At 42.4% G+C, this 16,295-nt stretch overlaps 1 protein-coding gene across 8 annotated transcripts in view; it reads right to left on the bottom strand.

The window, feature by feature from the left end:
* Positions 1-524: 524 nt before the first annotated feature.
* The window catches only part of ARHGEF33 (Rho guanine nucleotide exchange factor 33), a 139,548-nt gene continuing 123,777 nt past the window's right edge, over positions 525-16,295 (bottom strand). For 7 of the 8 annotated variants that reach the window (XM_075339462.1, XM_075339460.1, XM_075339463.1 and 4 more), the window contains 3 exons: positions 9,918-10,671; positions 5,376-5,509; positions 525-3,336 (listed from right to left, as the gene is read on the bottom strand). In XM_075339462.1, coding sequence (XP_075195577.1) covers positions 3,207-3,336; positions 5,376-5,509; positions 9,918-10,671 — 1,018 coding nt within the window. In that variant the 3' untranslated portion in view covers positions 525-3,206. Of the gene's footprint in view, positions 3,344-5,375; positions 5,510-9,917; positions 10,672-16,295 lie in introns of all 8 variants that reach the window. The other variant, XM_075339467.1, reaches the window with a different exon arrangement.

Below are 16,295 nucleotides of genomic sequence, written 5' to 3' on the forward strand. Positions count from 1 at the left end.
GTGGAAGGAGTGCGGTCTTTTACTTACCCTGCCATTCCATGATTATAAAATGAACTCTAACCTTTTTAGGTGAACTTAATGTGACCTTCTCTAAACTGAAAGTGGCCACTGAACTTAGAGTGTTACAGAGTGTCATCAGCAGGTTACAACAGAAATACATAGAGACTGGAAGAGTCACAGAAAAGTATAGAAGTGGATGTCTTATGGCCACATCCCATATTGATGACCGCTTCATTGTGAACAATGCCCTTCGTAAGCGAATGATGAATGCCACACAACTCTAGGCACATTTAACAAAGGTGAGAGGCACCCAGGTGTCCCATCAGACCATTCAAAACCATTTAAAGGGAACCTGTCAGGTCCCCTATGCTCTCCAACCCAGCAGCATTCATACCTGTATGCCCAAATTTCCTCCCTAACCAGCCCTGTATAATGTTATTCACTAAAATTAATGTTTAAAAAAAGACTTATAAACCTTGCTTTCCCTATGTTAATAAGGACCTTGACTAGTCAAAGGGCCATTAGTTCCCCATACTAGATGGCCCTATTTCCATGTTTTCACGCACTTGGGGGGATGGTCCACGAGCCGACATCACCGCCAGCTCCTAGAAATCAAGAGCATGAGCACGGCTTCAGTGCACCTCTGAACCCGGCTGTACGATTCCCAGCTGCATTACGCGCACTTCGTGCATAACATGTACTTGAGCTGACTTCTGAACTTTCGGTCATACGCAATGCACCTAATGAAGCCAGGAAGTGTCCACCCTGCTTCTGAAGCGCACTGACGATGCAGAAATGAGCTGCGCAAATGTGAAAGATTTCCATTATCTGGTGGTGACGCTGGAAATCATGTTCTCACGCTCACAGGGGCATGATAACATGGAAAAAGAGCTGACTAGTCTGAGGAACTAACGCTCCTTCGACTAGGCAAGGCCCTAATTAGCATAAGGAATGCGAGGTTTATAAGTAGCTTTTTTAAGCATTCATATTTGCAAATAGCATTATACATGGCTAATGAGGGAGGGAATTTGAGCATACATCAATGCTGCTCAGTTGGAGGGCATAGGGGACCTCACAGGTTCCCTTTTAATCAGCGTGGTCTGCAAGACAGATGACCTGCAAGGATACCTGACTACACCACAAGGCACAGGTGTCATCGTCCTGTTGAATGAGGGACCAGGAGGCCTCAGTGCTATTCACTGATGAAAGTCGATTCACGGTGAGCAGAAATTATGGAGGCCAATGATGAAGAAGCAGTCAAGGAGAGCGCTATGCCTCAGCCACTGTTGTCACCAGATTAGCCTTTGGTAGAGGTGTTACAGTGTGGACAGGTGTGTCTAGTCAATACTGAACTGCACTACTCTTTGTGAATGGTACAGTGACAAGTCCCTAATACTTTAAAAATGTCATTAATTTTGTCATTGTGTTTCTGCATGAACAACACAGGCCTGATTACATCTTCAGAATGACAATGTTCCAGGTTATCAGGGTTATATCATTAGCGAATGGCTGTTGGATATTGGGGTGCCTCAAATGGAGTGGGCTGCACTTTTCCCAGACTTGAATCCCATAGCAAACTTATGGGATCAGCCAGGTCGTTGTGTAGAGGTTTGAAACTCTGTACCCCAGAACCTCAATGACCTGAGGGCCGACTTTAAAGAACAGTGGGATGCTATGCCTCAGCAGACAATAACTCCATTTGTGAACAACATGAGACGTTGTTGTCAAGCTTTAATTGTTGCTCAAGGCCACATGACAAGTTATTCAGACATTGACATTTTTGGAGGGGGTATACCCACCACCGTTGTTGGCTTTTGTTTCAATAAGTTGATTAATATGAGGAAATCACCATTGCATGCTCCTACTTAAATGCCCTACTTTTATGGTAAAATATCACTGTAGAGTGAACTTTTACGGTTACATAAGCCAAATATCCATAACTTTTTATGAGTAGTGTATGTAAGAATGGATTCATTCACAATAAGTATAAGTATATGTTTGTAGTTATTCCAATGCAGGAGGTATTAAATATCACAATCTAATATTGGAAAATCATAGGATAAGACAAGTAGCAGGATGGGACCAACTTTCTCCAAGTGCTCCATCAGAACTTTGTCTAAATTATATAAAGAAATCTGTATGAACACATTCATTATGATAAATTTAAAAATATTTTATCCTCTTTATATTGTTATATTAGTTTCTTTCTATAGTGGTATATGTATAATCTTTAATGAATCTGAGCTGAGGATACATTTTATGTCTTGGAAATTGTTATTGCTTTCTTATTAGGGTCATATTCAAAGTGTGCAAAGTGCAAAACAGAAGAACGTAAAGTGTTCGTCTCATCGGGATCATGGCTATCTTTGTTTCCTACTAAGTCGGAAAACCCAGTAAATAAATGGTATTGAATAATATTATATTTCACATATTTAAAAAAAAGCTAGACAAGCAATTTAACCCTAGGGTTGAAAGCTGTAGTAATATATATATATTAAAAGCTTTACATTAATACTCTTCATGTTGTAATTATCTATTAACAAGCGGAAAGAGTGGATAATTTAAGTGGTAGAACTATTGTGTAGATAAAGCACCAGTTATATAAATCCAGATATTATTCCTGGTGACAGATTACAAATCCAGTGAATCTGTAAAGCCAGGGTGGCCATGGTGCAGCTTGGGAACAATGTTTGTGCCGCCATGTTAAGTTTTCATGAAGTGAAGAGGGAAATGTATGATGATATCATCTTTTACTGATCATAGTGCAAGGCAGAAGCACAAATGTCTAATATTATACAAGGCATAGGAATGGCACAATTTTCTGGTTAATTCTGGGTCCTTGAGCTATTTTGCCTACACTACTGTATGTGGACTACATTGGCATATCTGTGCCTCCATTTTGGCAACTATGTGGACCTTGTGTAGAACCAATCTGCTGTGAGAACTACAATGGAATAGTTCAGGAACAGTTTTTTTGATAAACAGTGCTAGGTACCCATAAAATACAATATTGTCTTGAGATTACAATAAGGGTTGGTTTTGAAGGCATGGCATGGAAGAGGAAGGAAGGAGCAAAAATGGGGCTTACATGTAAAATGGGCTTCTATGTGTCTACGATTGAGGCTCCTAAACACAGCTAGTGATTGTTGTGGCTCCCAAAATGCGTTAAGCCATCCTCCACTCCTGTATGGAGGTACAGTTTTCTTCTACACGGCTGTACCCCGGTCAAGCTCATTGAGCAAAGCAGAGTGAACTCTGAAGATCTCCTGCCTGGTGGGAGACTGGTCTATGGACGACTTCTCGCTCATCTTCTCTTTATTTTCTAGTCCAGAGGACCTAAAATCTCAGAACATAGCAGAGATACAGTTTTATATAATTCACCAGATCTCATCATTATTCCACTAAAACAAACAGCAAAAAAAATACATAAACTGTTTTAGCTGCTAAAATAATTAGTTACAGTTGAAACCAGAAGTTTATATATACTATCTAAAAAGACACATCTGCAGGTTTTTCTCACTATCTGACAAAAAATCAGAATAAACCTTTCTCTTTTTAGGTCAATTAAGAACCAAAATTATCTATATTTGCCACATGCCGAATATTGAGAGAGAGAATGTTTAAGGCATTTTTATTACTTTCTGCAAAGTCAAAAGTTTACATACATTTCATTAGTATTTGGTACCATTGCCCTTAAACTGTATGACTTGAGTCAAATGTTTTGGAAATTTTTCCACAAGCTTCTCACAATGGTTGGTAGGATTTTGGGCCCATTCCTCCTGAGAGAACTGATGTAACTGAGCCATGTTTGTAGGTTGCCTTGCTCACAGCTGCCTTTTCAGCTTTGCCCATAAAATTTCACTGGTATTGAGATGATGGCTTTGTGATGGCCACTCCAAAACATTGACTTTGTTATCCTTAAGCCACTTTGTAACCAGTTTAGCAGTATGCTTTGTGTCCTTGTCCAATTGGAAGACCCATTTCTGCCCAAGCTTTAAGTTCCTGGCTGATGTCTTGAGATGTTGCTTGAGTATTGCCATATAATCACCTTTCTTCATGATGCCATCTATTTTGTGAAGTTCACCAGTCTCTCCTGCAGCAAAACAACCCAACAACATGATGCTGCCACCCCCGTATTTCACAGTTGGAATGGTATTCTTAGGCTTCAAAGCTTCTCCCTCTTTTCCTTCAAATGTAACAATGGTCACTATGACCAAACAGTTCCATTATAGTTTCGTCAGACCACAGGACGTTTCCAAAACTTAAGGTCTTTGTTCCTGTGTGTATTTGTAAACATTATTCTTGCTTTTTTCTGTTTCTTTTGGAGTAATGGCTTCTTCCTGGCAGAGTGGCCTTTCAGCCCATGTTGATACAGTACTCGTTTCACTGTGGATAATGCCACAATCTTACCAGCTTCCACCAGCATCTTCACAAGATCTTTCGCTCTTGTCCTTGAGTTGATATGCACATGTCTGACCAAAGCACGTTCATCTCTGGTACACAGAGCCCGTCTCCTTCCTGAGCGGTATGATGGCTGGACATTCCCATTGTTTGTAGTTGCATATAATTGTTTGTACAGATGAACGAAGCACCTTCAGGTATTTGAAAATTGTATCCAAAGATGAACCAGACTTGTGCAAGTACACAATTCTCTTCCTGAGATCTTGGCTGATTTCTTTTAATTTTCCCATGATGCTACATAGAGAAGCAGTGTGTTTCAGTGTGTGCATTATAATACATCCTCAGGTGTGTCTCTAACTCAGATGTTACCAAAAAACCTATCAGAAGCTTCCAAAGACATGATATCATCATATTGGCTGTCCCATATTGTTTAAAGGCATAGTACTCTTAGTGTCTTTTGACTTTGCAGAACGTAATAAAAATGCCTTAAAACATTCTCTCTCTCATTATTCTGGCATTTGGTAAATTTAAATAATTTTGGTTCCTAATTGACCTAAAACTGGAAAGGTTTATTCTGATTCCATGTCAGAGAGTGAGAAAAACCTACAGATGTGTATTTTTAGATAGTGTATGTAAACTTCTGGTTTCAAATATAGATTGCATATACTAATAATTTTGTGAATTCTTATATACAAGTATAATTTCAGCTAGGCTTTACTTCTTCCAGGACACTTAGCTAATTCATTGAGTAAGCCATTTATCCAGGTACTTAGTTTAGTGCAGAGTAGCTGTTAGGTGGCCCCAGCACCTGAAACCAAAGGAAATATCTTCCCCTCCCACCTAACTCCCATATGAAGGCAATCAAGTATAGTAAATCACCATATTTTTTCTGTTTGCTAATATGTAGTAAACTGAAACAATTCTGGCCATCTTTATATTTCACATTGCACATCCAAAGCTTTGGCTGTACTCACTTCTTCTTGAACAGTTTTCGGAATGAGCTTCGGAAGCCGCCCTTCTGATCTGGTCTAGGATGATGATCACTGAAAGAGGTTTGCTCCGTTTCATCCTTATGGTAAAACCTTGCATTTCCATCCATGTGGATATCCTTTAGAGAAAAGTATAGGTTAACTATTATGATCTCAGTTCTAGTAATAAGATTTAAAATGGCCAGGTGCTAATATATAGTCAACATCTGTATAACCTTTGTATAGACCACACATTTTCATACTATTTGGCATCACAATTAAAGGGAATCTGTCATCAGGTTTTTGCTGTGTAATCTGAGAAACGCATGATATAGGGGCAGAGGCCCTGATTCCAGTGGTGTGATACTTTCTAGGCTCCTTGTTGTTGTGTCAGTAATATCAGTGTTTTATCTGTGGGAGATCATCATTGAGAATTACTTGTCTTATGCCATGTAGTCTTCCTGCACTGTGTAACCACCATCCCCACAACTGATTAGCAGGTTTCTGTCTATGCACAGTGTACACAGAAAGCTGTCAATCAGTGGGCGGGGTTATATAGAGCTCAGCATTCAGTCAAATGGTAGAACTGCAACAGAGAAAACAGTGATTTTATCAGAACTACAGCATGCGGCTCAGTAAGTGACACATTGCTGGAATTGGTGTCTCTAACCCTATATCATGTGGCTCTCAGATGACATAGCAAAAACCTGATGACAGATATCCTTTAAAAATACATAATGACATTGTTTTATATATATATATATATATATATATTATATATATATATATATATATATATAGCCCTTGAATGATGGACACGTGAACAAACACTTGACACAGATTTTGATCTAGTTTTTTAATCTAAGATAAACAATGGAGTTGACCATGTTTTTCAGAAACACTGCCACTTTAGTTTATTGGCTATGTTGGGTATTGCAACCCAACCCGACTCAAAGCTGAGCTGAAATACCAGATACATTCCAAGTAGAACTGTATGTGGAAAAAGAAGAATCCTATTTTCTAATAGTTTTATTTGTTAAGGTTGAGAAAAGACACAAGTCCTTAGAGTTCAACCTATAATAAAACTGGACTCAAAACTCATCTCACTCGTGTGAAAAAGGACTATACAATTTGTTCCTCTATCATGCTTGAGCGAGCACACCATGTTGAATCCAAAAGGTTTTTTGTTTTTTTTTTTAAAAATACAGGTTTTCCTATATCCATTCACTGTTTTTAGGACTGCCAGATGTAGCAGAATGCTGTACTTGTCTTTCTCCAGCACTACCATAGACAATGAATGGAGAAGTACAATGAAGGATAGGGAATAGCTTGGAATTTTGGGAAAAAAAAGATATTCTCATTATACATTGGACTGTCTATGACAACGAAGCAGCCACCAAAAAGCTCTTACAAAACACTAAGATTCCTAAGCCACTATATATGCCTGCTAAAAAGCAGACGAATCATTGATGTCCCCCCAAAAAAACACTTCAGCTGCATGCACCTCGCCATCATGTGCAAGGCCATCTTTAGTATTATTTTTGTAATTATATATATATAATATATGCTTATTACTTGTCAGTTCTGTTCTGTTGCACTTGTCCTCCAGACATTGTTGATGTCCCTCAGGTGTATGGTAGGGAAAAACAGATTTATCATAATTGTTTCTCAATTGATGCCTGTTTTATAAAGCACATTCACAGTTTTTGCTGCAAGATATGCAGTGGAGGGGATATACTTAACTAAGTGCAGTAGAATACTGGCTCAGTTAGCACCAAAATTGACATAATTTCCACACTTTGTGCTTTTAAAGAGAATCTATCAGCAGATTTTTGATACCTCATCTAAGAGTAGTGTGACGCCCCTGGACTATCAGGTCGTCACAGGGTACTGCACAAACTGCCCTTCCGTGCAGTATTCCAAGTCCCTCCTGGTTCTGGGTCCCTACCTTATGGTGTTGCCTCCAACAGCAAATCAAATCCTAGATACACACTGCACCACACCCACCAGGCACACCAGTGGACGGCTTGAGTGGAATAGAGTCGCCCACCTGGGGGGTCAGGGAGGGGAGGTGAGGAGGGTAGAGAGTTGGAAGTGAAAGGAGTAGTGAGAGGAGCTTGGGAGTGGTGGCTCCCAAGGGAAGCTGTCTAGGTCTGGACCTAGAAGAGTCGGACCCCCGGTCGCAAGGCACTACGGCTAGGTGCCTGGATCTGTAAAGGAGGACGATCAGCAGCCTGGCACTGTCATCGGTCTGGGACCGAAGGCATGGCGGGTTACACAGACCCTAGGTCGGGCAGAAGCTTTAGGCAACCCGACAATTTACCTGAGGAGAACGGAGCCTTTATGATCTGTTCCCACCTGCTCCAGAATTGGGGCACTAGTGCAACGAGGGGGATAGGGCCTTCCAACAAAACGGTCCAGAAAATCCCAAGCGTGAGTCCTGAGAGCAGGCTCCCACACTTAGCCACAGTGGGGAGCAGGGCCCGGCAAGTTTCAGACTACTAGGCCACCACGTTGAAGTTAAAATTAGTGCCAGGAGGCAGGTCACGGATCACCAGGCAACACTATAGGGGACGGGACCCAGACGTGCTCCCCTCAAGCGGCAGCGATACCGTGAGATTTGATTTAACTGGATGTCATCATCTACTTATTGACTGAGTGAGTACCTGAGTGACCCCTGCATCACACGGCATCCCACCGAGTCCCGGGGCCTTCCCCTACTAGTGGAGGGCTACGACACCTTAGCTGCCCCACTCCATCACCCCGGGTACTCCCAACGGCAGCGGCGGTACTCCCAGTTACTGTACACCACGGGTGGCGTCACGAACTATATCTCCCCTGTAAATACCATCCTCTTCATTCAAGTGTGGCGCCATGCCCCCGGGTCAGGAGACCCTTGAGCCATGAATAATCACCCCTGGATCCGAGCGCTTCGACCGCTGCAGGGGCGGCACAGTAGCATGAAGTAGGCAAAGAGGCTCTGAGTTCAACAATGTATCACTTAGATTACTGTGTGCAGCCCTTCTTACACAGTGAAAGATTTGAGATTTTGTATGTAGCAGAGCTCTGAGAGCTACCCCCGCCCACACCAGGCTTTCAGTGTACATTTCCATAGATAGAAGCTTCTAATCACAGAAGGGGCAGCGGTCGGACTACAACTCAGGGTACCTTCACACTTAGCGATGCAGCAGCGATCCGACCAGCGATCTGACCTGGTCAGGATCGCTGCTGCATCGCTACATGGTCGCTGGTGAGCTGTCAAACAGGCAGATCTCACCAGCGACCAGTGAACAGCCCCCAGCCAGCAGCGACGTGCAAGCGACGCTGCGCTTGCACGGAGCCGCCGTCTGGAAGCTGCGGAGACTGGTAACTAAGGTAAACATCGGGTATGGTTACCCGATGTTTACCTTAGTTACCAGTGTGAGCAGGGAGCAGGGAGCCGCGCACACTGAGCGCTGGCTCCTTGCTCTCCTAGCTACAGTACACATCGGGTTAATTAACCCGATGTGTAATGCAGCTACATGTGCAGAGAGCAGGGAGCCGCGCACACTGCTTAGCGCTGGCTCCTTGCTCTCCTAGCTGCTGTACACATCGTGTTAATTAACCCGATGTGTACAGCAGCTACATGTGCAGAGAGCCGGAGCCGGCAGCACAGGCAGCGTGAGAGCTGCAGAGGCTGGTAACTAAGGTAAATATCGGGTAACCACCTTGGTTACCCGATGTTTATCTTGGATACAGCTTACCTCAGCTGTCAGACGCCGGCTCCTGCTCCCTGCTTGCTTCATTTGTCGCTCTCTTGCTGTCACACACAGCGATCTGTGTGTCACAGCAGGAGAGCGGCTTTGAAGAAAACGAACCAGGGCTGTGTGTAACGAGCAGCGATCTCGCAGCAGGGGCCAGATCGCTGCTCAGTGTCACACACAGCGAGATCGCTAATGAGGTCACTGCTGCGTCACAAAAAGCGTGACTCAGCAGCGATCTCGGCAGCGAGCTCGCTGTGTGTGAAGCACCCCTCAGGCTCTGCTCAGACCCACTAATGATAAAGATAAGAGGCTTAAGCTAACATTGCATGTAAACAATGAAAGGCTGTGAGATAATAGACCCTGGGCTGAATTCTCTGTTTAATCTCTTGCAGCATGCTTTCTTCAGATTACATTGCAGAAACCTGCTGACAGAGTCCCTTTAAATAGTTTTTAGTTTGTATAGAAAAGATGGTGTTGGTTGAAGAAGAGAGGTATAGTTTAAAATGTGGTGACTTGTGCCAACTTTTTTAATAAAATATTGGTCTAAAGAAAGCCAAGCAACTGATGGTATAAGGAAAACAAAAAATGTCTGACATGTCCAGCAATTAACCAAATGAACCATACAATATAAGCCACTATGATAAATTTGGTGCATCATCTGCCAACCTAGTCTAGTTTGCACCACTAAGTAAAAAATTGGTATATCTTTCCGACTGCATGGGCATCTACTGTTAAGTCTAAATTTAAAACTGATACTAAACCTGTTTCAATGTTTTCAAAATTACTAATTTCTGAAATTACTCACCTCTAATAAAGACCTACTTTCCACATGGGGTCTTTGTGAAATGTAGAAGGGCCTGTGGGAGTTGCGGGTTGAAGCTGACAAACCATGGGATGGAATGCCTCGTTCCTGCTTGACCTGCATCCTATTGGCATGGGTACTTCTGGTGCTGTACAACCTGGTAGTTACCGTCTCATGATTTCGAGGGAACTCCTTGAGTGATCGGCTCAGTGGTTTGTTTTTTGCATGGATACCTTCATGTCTGTAGCTACTGTTGCTCACCGGTGACATACAACTTCTGGCCAATGGTTGATGAGAACGGTCTGTTCGATTGGACTCAAGTGTGAAATTAATTGGCCTTAAAAAACAAATATCAAGGCTGGACTCTGAGGATCCTGCTGAACAAGACTCATAAAGAGTCCTGTTAGGGTAGGTTTCTTCTTCATATGGAGTAGAAATTCCTATTATTTCACCACCATATTCAAATTCTTCATAGTTGCGGGCAAAGTTGCCATCACCTAAAATATTTGACGAATTTCTCATCGATCTTTCAACATCAAGCATTGTGTCCACAGAATTACTTTCATATTCCATTTCAGGGATAGACTGTAAAGGGATGGAGTTTGCTTCTTGATCACTTCCAATGAATGTCATGGGTGCTGTGATGTTCTCTGACCTCTCATGCTTCTTTCCCTCAGCTTCCCAATCTGATGCCTTTAAAGGTTGGATGGTGTCTACAGGCGTCTGTCTGCTTTTTTTAATATGAGAAACTAGATGCCTTAAAAATATAAGCATGAGTATTTTTTTTAATCTTAGTGTGTATGGTATAAAGAGAACTTAATGAGGTCCTGACACCAGGTCAAACGTGGCCAGTTTTTTAAAATCTCAGTTTTTTTCTTGCTGCTGCTCTGAATATCATTTTTTTTGTTTGTTTTTTTCTTTAACTCTGCCTTATGATTCCAGAGATATGGGCTGTTTATTTTGTGCTCATTTTTATGGTCCCTATTTTATGTATTTATGCTGATTTGCTTAATTACCCTGGAAGCCACACCCCTTTGTAAAGATCATAAAATTTGCGCCAAGTAAAAAAGCATAATATGTGGAATTGAATCGTGCATTTTAAAAAAAATAGCCACTTTTGACCTGTTAACAGATGCTCTTTAAATGTCAGATTTATCATCTATCTACGTAAGAAAAGATACAAATGTGTTCACTACAAGGGTCCCCCACCAGAACCACCACCAATCAAGAGGATAGGGGAATTGATGTTCTATTACTTCTCACTGCGCTTGGGGACTGCCAGAGAAAATGGAGTACAGCACATGTTTCTGTGTCATTGCTATAGGCATGACTGGAGTAGCATCAGTCACATGTAACCATGCCAATCTAATCGGTCAACACAAGTTGTAACAGTTAATCAGGACCTCCAATCTCATAGTTCGTGGAGGTCCAAGAGGTGGGACCCCCAGCAGTCAAACATTTATCATGTATCCTGTCGGTATGGGATGAGTCACTTCTAGGAAAATCACCTTTGAGGCTATGTGCGCACTAGAAAGTGACTATTTCTTACGAAACAAAACGGACCCTCTTAAAGAATCCCACACCCGCAGTAAAAAACCACAGTGAAATCTGCATGCGGTTTTATCGCGGTTTACCATGGATTAACCACGGATTTTCCGCAGGTTGATCCCTGCAGATTTTTACCATTATCTATGGCAAAAACCACAGGTACCTGCAGAAAAGATGTGACATGCTCATTAATTCCGCAAGGGGAAAATCCGTGAGCATAAAAAAACGCAGTGTGCGAACAGCATTTTTTAAAACCCATAGGATTTGCTGGGGAATGGCTGCAGCAATGCTAGACTCATTTTCTGCAGCAAATCCACGGCAAAATCCGCGGTAAATCCACAGCGTGTGCACAGGGCCTAAGTGTTTTCTATGTTGGGTATAAAAATATTAGAAATCAGTAAGAAGATATGTACATACATGTCTTATTAAACGGGTTCTCTGGGTAAACTGTATTGTTGACCCATCCATAGGATTTGTAAAAACACATGATGTCTGTATGGTGTCCATTTTTTAATACACGCACAGATGTTAATGGGCAACTCTGGTCTAAAGAATGGATCAGAGTACTGGATGCTGTGATTTTTTATACACACAGACCATTGATCCGTACTTACAAACACTCATATGAACTGGCTTATTGACTTGCATATGCTCATCTATTGGAGCCCTTATGCCTCATTCAGTTGTCCGTGTTTCACATATCTGTTTAAGGGTAAGATTGCACTTTGCGTTTCCACCTGCGTTTCAGCTGCTTTTTAGGTCCATTTTGAGAAGCACCTTTTTCATGCCAAAAGGCATGCGTTTTGATTTTCCAGCAAAGTCAATAGAAAATGGTGATTTTCAGACCGCACTTTGCGTTTCTAAACGCTGCGTTTAATTTGCATATTTTGTGGCAAAAACCATGCGTTCAAAGAAGGAGCATGTCAATTGTTTTTGCCATTTTGTGTGCGTTTTGCTAACATTGCAGTCAATGAGAAATGGCAAAAACCAAGATTCCTTCATATTCCTGCGTTTTACCTGCTTTTTTTTTTTTTTTTTTAAACTTTGAATTTTTATTGAGATTTTCAATTTACGTTTTTCATACATAAAATAAAACATAAAATTCACAATTCTTATCGAACCTAGACAAACAATGACAGGACAGGTGAGGAGGGTTAGGAGGGGAGAGGAGAAATAGGAGGGAAGAGGGAAGGGTTTCAAGAGTCCATGCTCCTTCCATAGGACCCATAGGCCTCAGTCTCACAGATCCTCCTGTCCCGCAAAGTAGTCCCATGGTGCCCACACGGCCTGGAAGCGGTCAACTGTGTCATGCAATAGTGCCGTGAGATGTTCCATGCGTCTAACGTCCAGTAATCTATACTTGAGGCTCTGGAGTGAGGGTGTCCCTGGCTGCCTCCAATTCTTTGCAATTAAGCATCTGGCCGCCGTAAGGATGTGGGACAAAAGCTTAGAGGCCGTTTTTCCCAATCCCCCATTCCCAAGACCCAGAACATAGATCAGGGGATCAAGATCAACCTCTATATATAGTACTTTATGGATCAACCCTCTAACCCGCTCCCAGAAGGGGACTATCCCTGGACAGGACCAGAATATGTGCAGAATGGTGCCCCTGCCTCCCCCGCATCTCCAGCAACAAGCCGGTATGGAGGGGTCTATGCCATGAAGGAAATCTGGAGTGTGGTACCAAAATAGCAAAATTTTATAGATATTTTCCTTATATAGTGTGCATATTGACGTCTTGGCGGCGTTTCCCCAGATTGCTGCCCATTCCTGAGGAAGTATCCGCCTTCCCAATAGAGACTCCCATTTCCGCATGTATGGAAAAGACCCCTCGGGCCCCTCCCGTGAATCAGAAAGCAAAATGTAAATTTCCGAAATCAGCCCCTTAGTATCAGTGCCCCTTCTGCAAATTTTCTCAAAATCTGTGGGAATCGAGGCCCCTGCCCTGCCAAACAAGGAGCCAGCCAAGTCTCTGATCTGCAGATATTGGAAAAACTCTCGATTAGAGAGAGAGAATTTATCTCTAAGGTACTCAAAGGAATGGATCTGCATTGTACTTCCATCTATAATGTCTGCAAATCTGAATAGACCTGCCTTGAGCCAGGGGTGCACCATGTCCGACTCCAGACTGCTTGGGAGCAAGGGTTGGTATATGAAGGACACCAGAGGGGAGCAGGGGGATGCCAAAGGAAATCTTCTAATGCAAAATGCCCAGAGGTCCCTAGTGAACTGCATCGGTCCAAGAAGAGGGGGGGGCGAATCACACTGGGCCGGGGGCCACAGGAGCGCGTTTGGATGTATAGGCGCCAGCCAAAGTTTTTCAATCTCAGTCCACCTGTTGTATGCCCAAAGGGACACCCAACAGGGGATCCTCCTAAGATGGGCCGCCCAATAGTATTTTAGGATGTCCGGGACAGAAAGCCCCCCCCTGTTTCTCCGAGCCATCAACACCTCCCTGGCCACCCTATGACGTTTGTTACACCAAATAAATCTAAGGATAGCCGCCTGAAGGGACTTCAGCTCCTTTATTGGTACCTTAACTGGGAGGGTTTCAAAGAAATATAATAATTTTGGGAGCAAGCTCATTTTAACCGCCGCAATGCGCCCCATCCACGAAAGAGGGAGGGGCAACCACTTGCTCAAAAGAGTTCTCAGCTCTCGGAAAAGGGGGGGGAAGTTAAGGTTATAGAGGGAATCATAAGTAGATGTGAGGTTAACCCCCAGGTACTTGACCGCATCTGTCTTCCAACGAAACTTAAAATTCAAACGCAGGTAATCCAGGGCCACCGGGTCGAGATTCAAGGGCATTGCCTCCGTTTTGCTAGAGTTGATCTTATACCCCGAAAGGCTCCCGTACCTACCCAAGGTGCACATTAAAATTGGAAGGGACACATGGATGTTAGTAAGTGTAATGAGCACATCGTCGGCAAAAAGTGAGATTTTAAACGGTTTATTCCTGACCAGGACCCCCGAGATGTCTGGGTTGCTCCTGACCGAGGCCGCGAGGGGCTCTATGCATAGTGCAAAAAGGAGGGGGGACAGGGGGCACCCCTGCCTGGTGCCATTTGAGATGAGAAAAGGCTTAGAGATGTGGAGGGGGAGTTTGATAGAGGCCGTAGGAGCGCTATACAGGGACTTCAAGGCCCGCATAAAGCCACCCGAGATCCCAAAGACCTCATTACCTGCTTTTTATGTGCAGAAAACATGCTTTTTGGACATTAAAATAATGATTTCATATGTCCCTTTACACACACACATAATCCGACAATTAAATTAAAGAAAATTACTAATTTTTTGCTATTTTTGCAATAAATAGTATATTACCGCTATAATTTTATTAAATATTTCTCTTTCTTAAATTATTACTAAAATTCTGTGTTCCTTTTTTTCATTTTTTTTATTTTGTTTGACTATTTAATCTTTATTTAGCAATGTCTTGATGTTCAAAACGCATCTGTCAAAACGCAGGTGAAAAAGCATGTAAAAAGCGCTGAAAACGCATCTTAAACGTGGTAAATACGCATGCGTTTTCAACTCTAAAGTTCTGAAAAAGGCAACTTTGGTCAAATCAATTAAGCCCAAAAGGTGCGTTTAGAACTGCAAGTAGGAAAACGCAAAGTGTGTTCTTACCCTAAGGGTCCGTGCGCACTGGCTAGATGAGTTTCTTAAGCAAAATCCGCACCCTCTGGCAGAACTCCGCACCCGCGGCAAAAAAAAACGCACCCAAAATCCGCATGCGGTTTTACCATGGTTTTGGTGTGTTTTTTCTGCGGTTATGTCCCTGTGGTTTTTAACCATTATCAATGGCAAAACCGCAGGTACCTGAGGAAAAGAAGTGACATGCTGCTTCTTTTTGCTGCAGAAATTCTGCATAAAAACCTGTAGAGTAAAAAAACGCAGTCTGCCCACAGTATTTTGTATTTCTCATGGGGTTTTGCTGAGAATGACTGCATTAACTTTATGAACAAAAACCACACCTTTTCTGCAGCAAAAACCGCGGCAAAAAAACACAGTGTGCGCACAGGGCCTAATGCATGTTTTTTTTCCCTGAGGATTCATTATAGTTTATGGGACTATTCACATGCCTGTGTTTTTTTTGTGGACAAAGTGACTGCAAAAAAAAAAGACTGAAGAATTGTCCAATTTAGATCCCAGTTATGAATCAAAAATCACACATTCAAGTCTACAGGTCCATCAAAAACTAAGACAAATCATCAATGCTGTGCTACTGGCATATTAGTCCTGCCCATTTTTCACTATTTGCTAGGATAAGCTTGCAAACCTTAGGCCATGTGCGCACTAGAAAGTGACTTTTTCTTAAGGAAAAAACTGACCCTCTGAAAGAATCCCGCACCTGCGGTAAAATACCGCACCAAAACTGCAATGAAATCCGCATCTGGTTTTGCCGCGGTTTGGTGCGTTTTTGGTGCATTTTTTGGTGTGGATTTACTGCGGTTTATCCGCAGGTTGGTCCCTGTGGGTTTTTACCAATAATTAATGGAAAAACCGCAGGGATCTGCAGAAAAGAAGTGACATGCACATTAATTCCACAGTGGAAATTCCGCAGGTAAATCCACAGGTATAAAAAAACGCAGCGTGCGCACAGCATTTTTTTATACCCATAGGTTTTGCTGGGGAATGACTGCACAAATGTTAGAAACATTTTCTGCAGCAAATCCAAGGCAAATCCGCAGCATATGCACATAGCCTTAATTTGTTTTTTTTCTTGCTATAGAAGAAAAACTGATGAAACAGCAATGATAAAATGGACACGCTGCCCAAACACTGATGAAAATCAGTCTTTTTTCTTTTTTTTTTCAAAAGTGACATTAC

This window comes from Anomaloglossus baeobatrachus, chromosome 3 (assembly GCF_048569485.1).
Source record: "Anomaloglossus baeobatrachus isolate aAnoBae1 chromosome 3, aAnoBae1.hap1, whole genome shotgun sequence".
Taxonomy (NCBI): Eukaryota; Metazoa; Chordata; class Amphibia; order Anura; family Aromobatidae; genus Anomaloglossus; species Anomaloglossus baeobatrachus.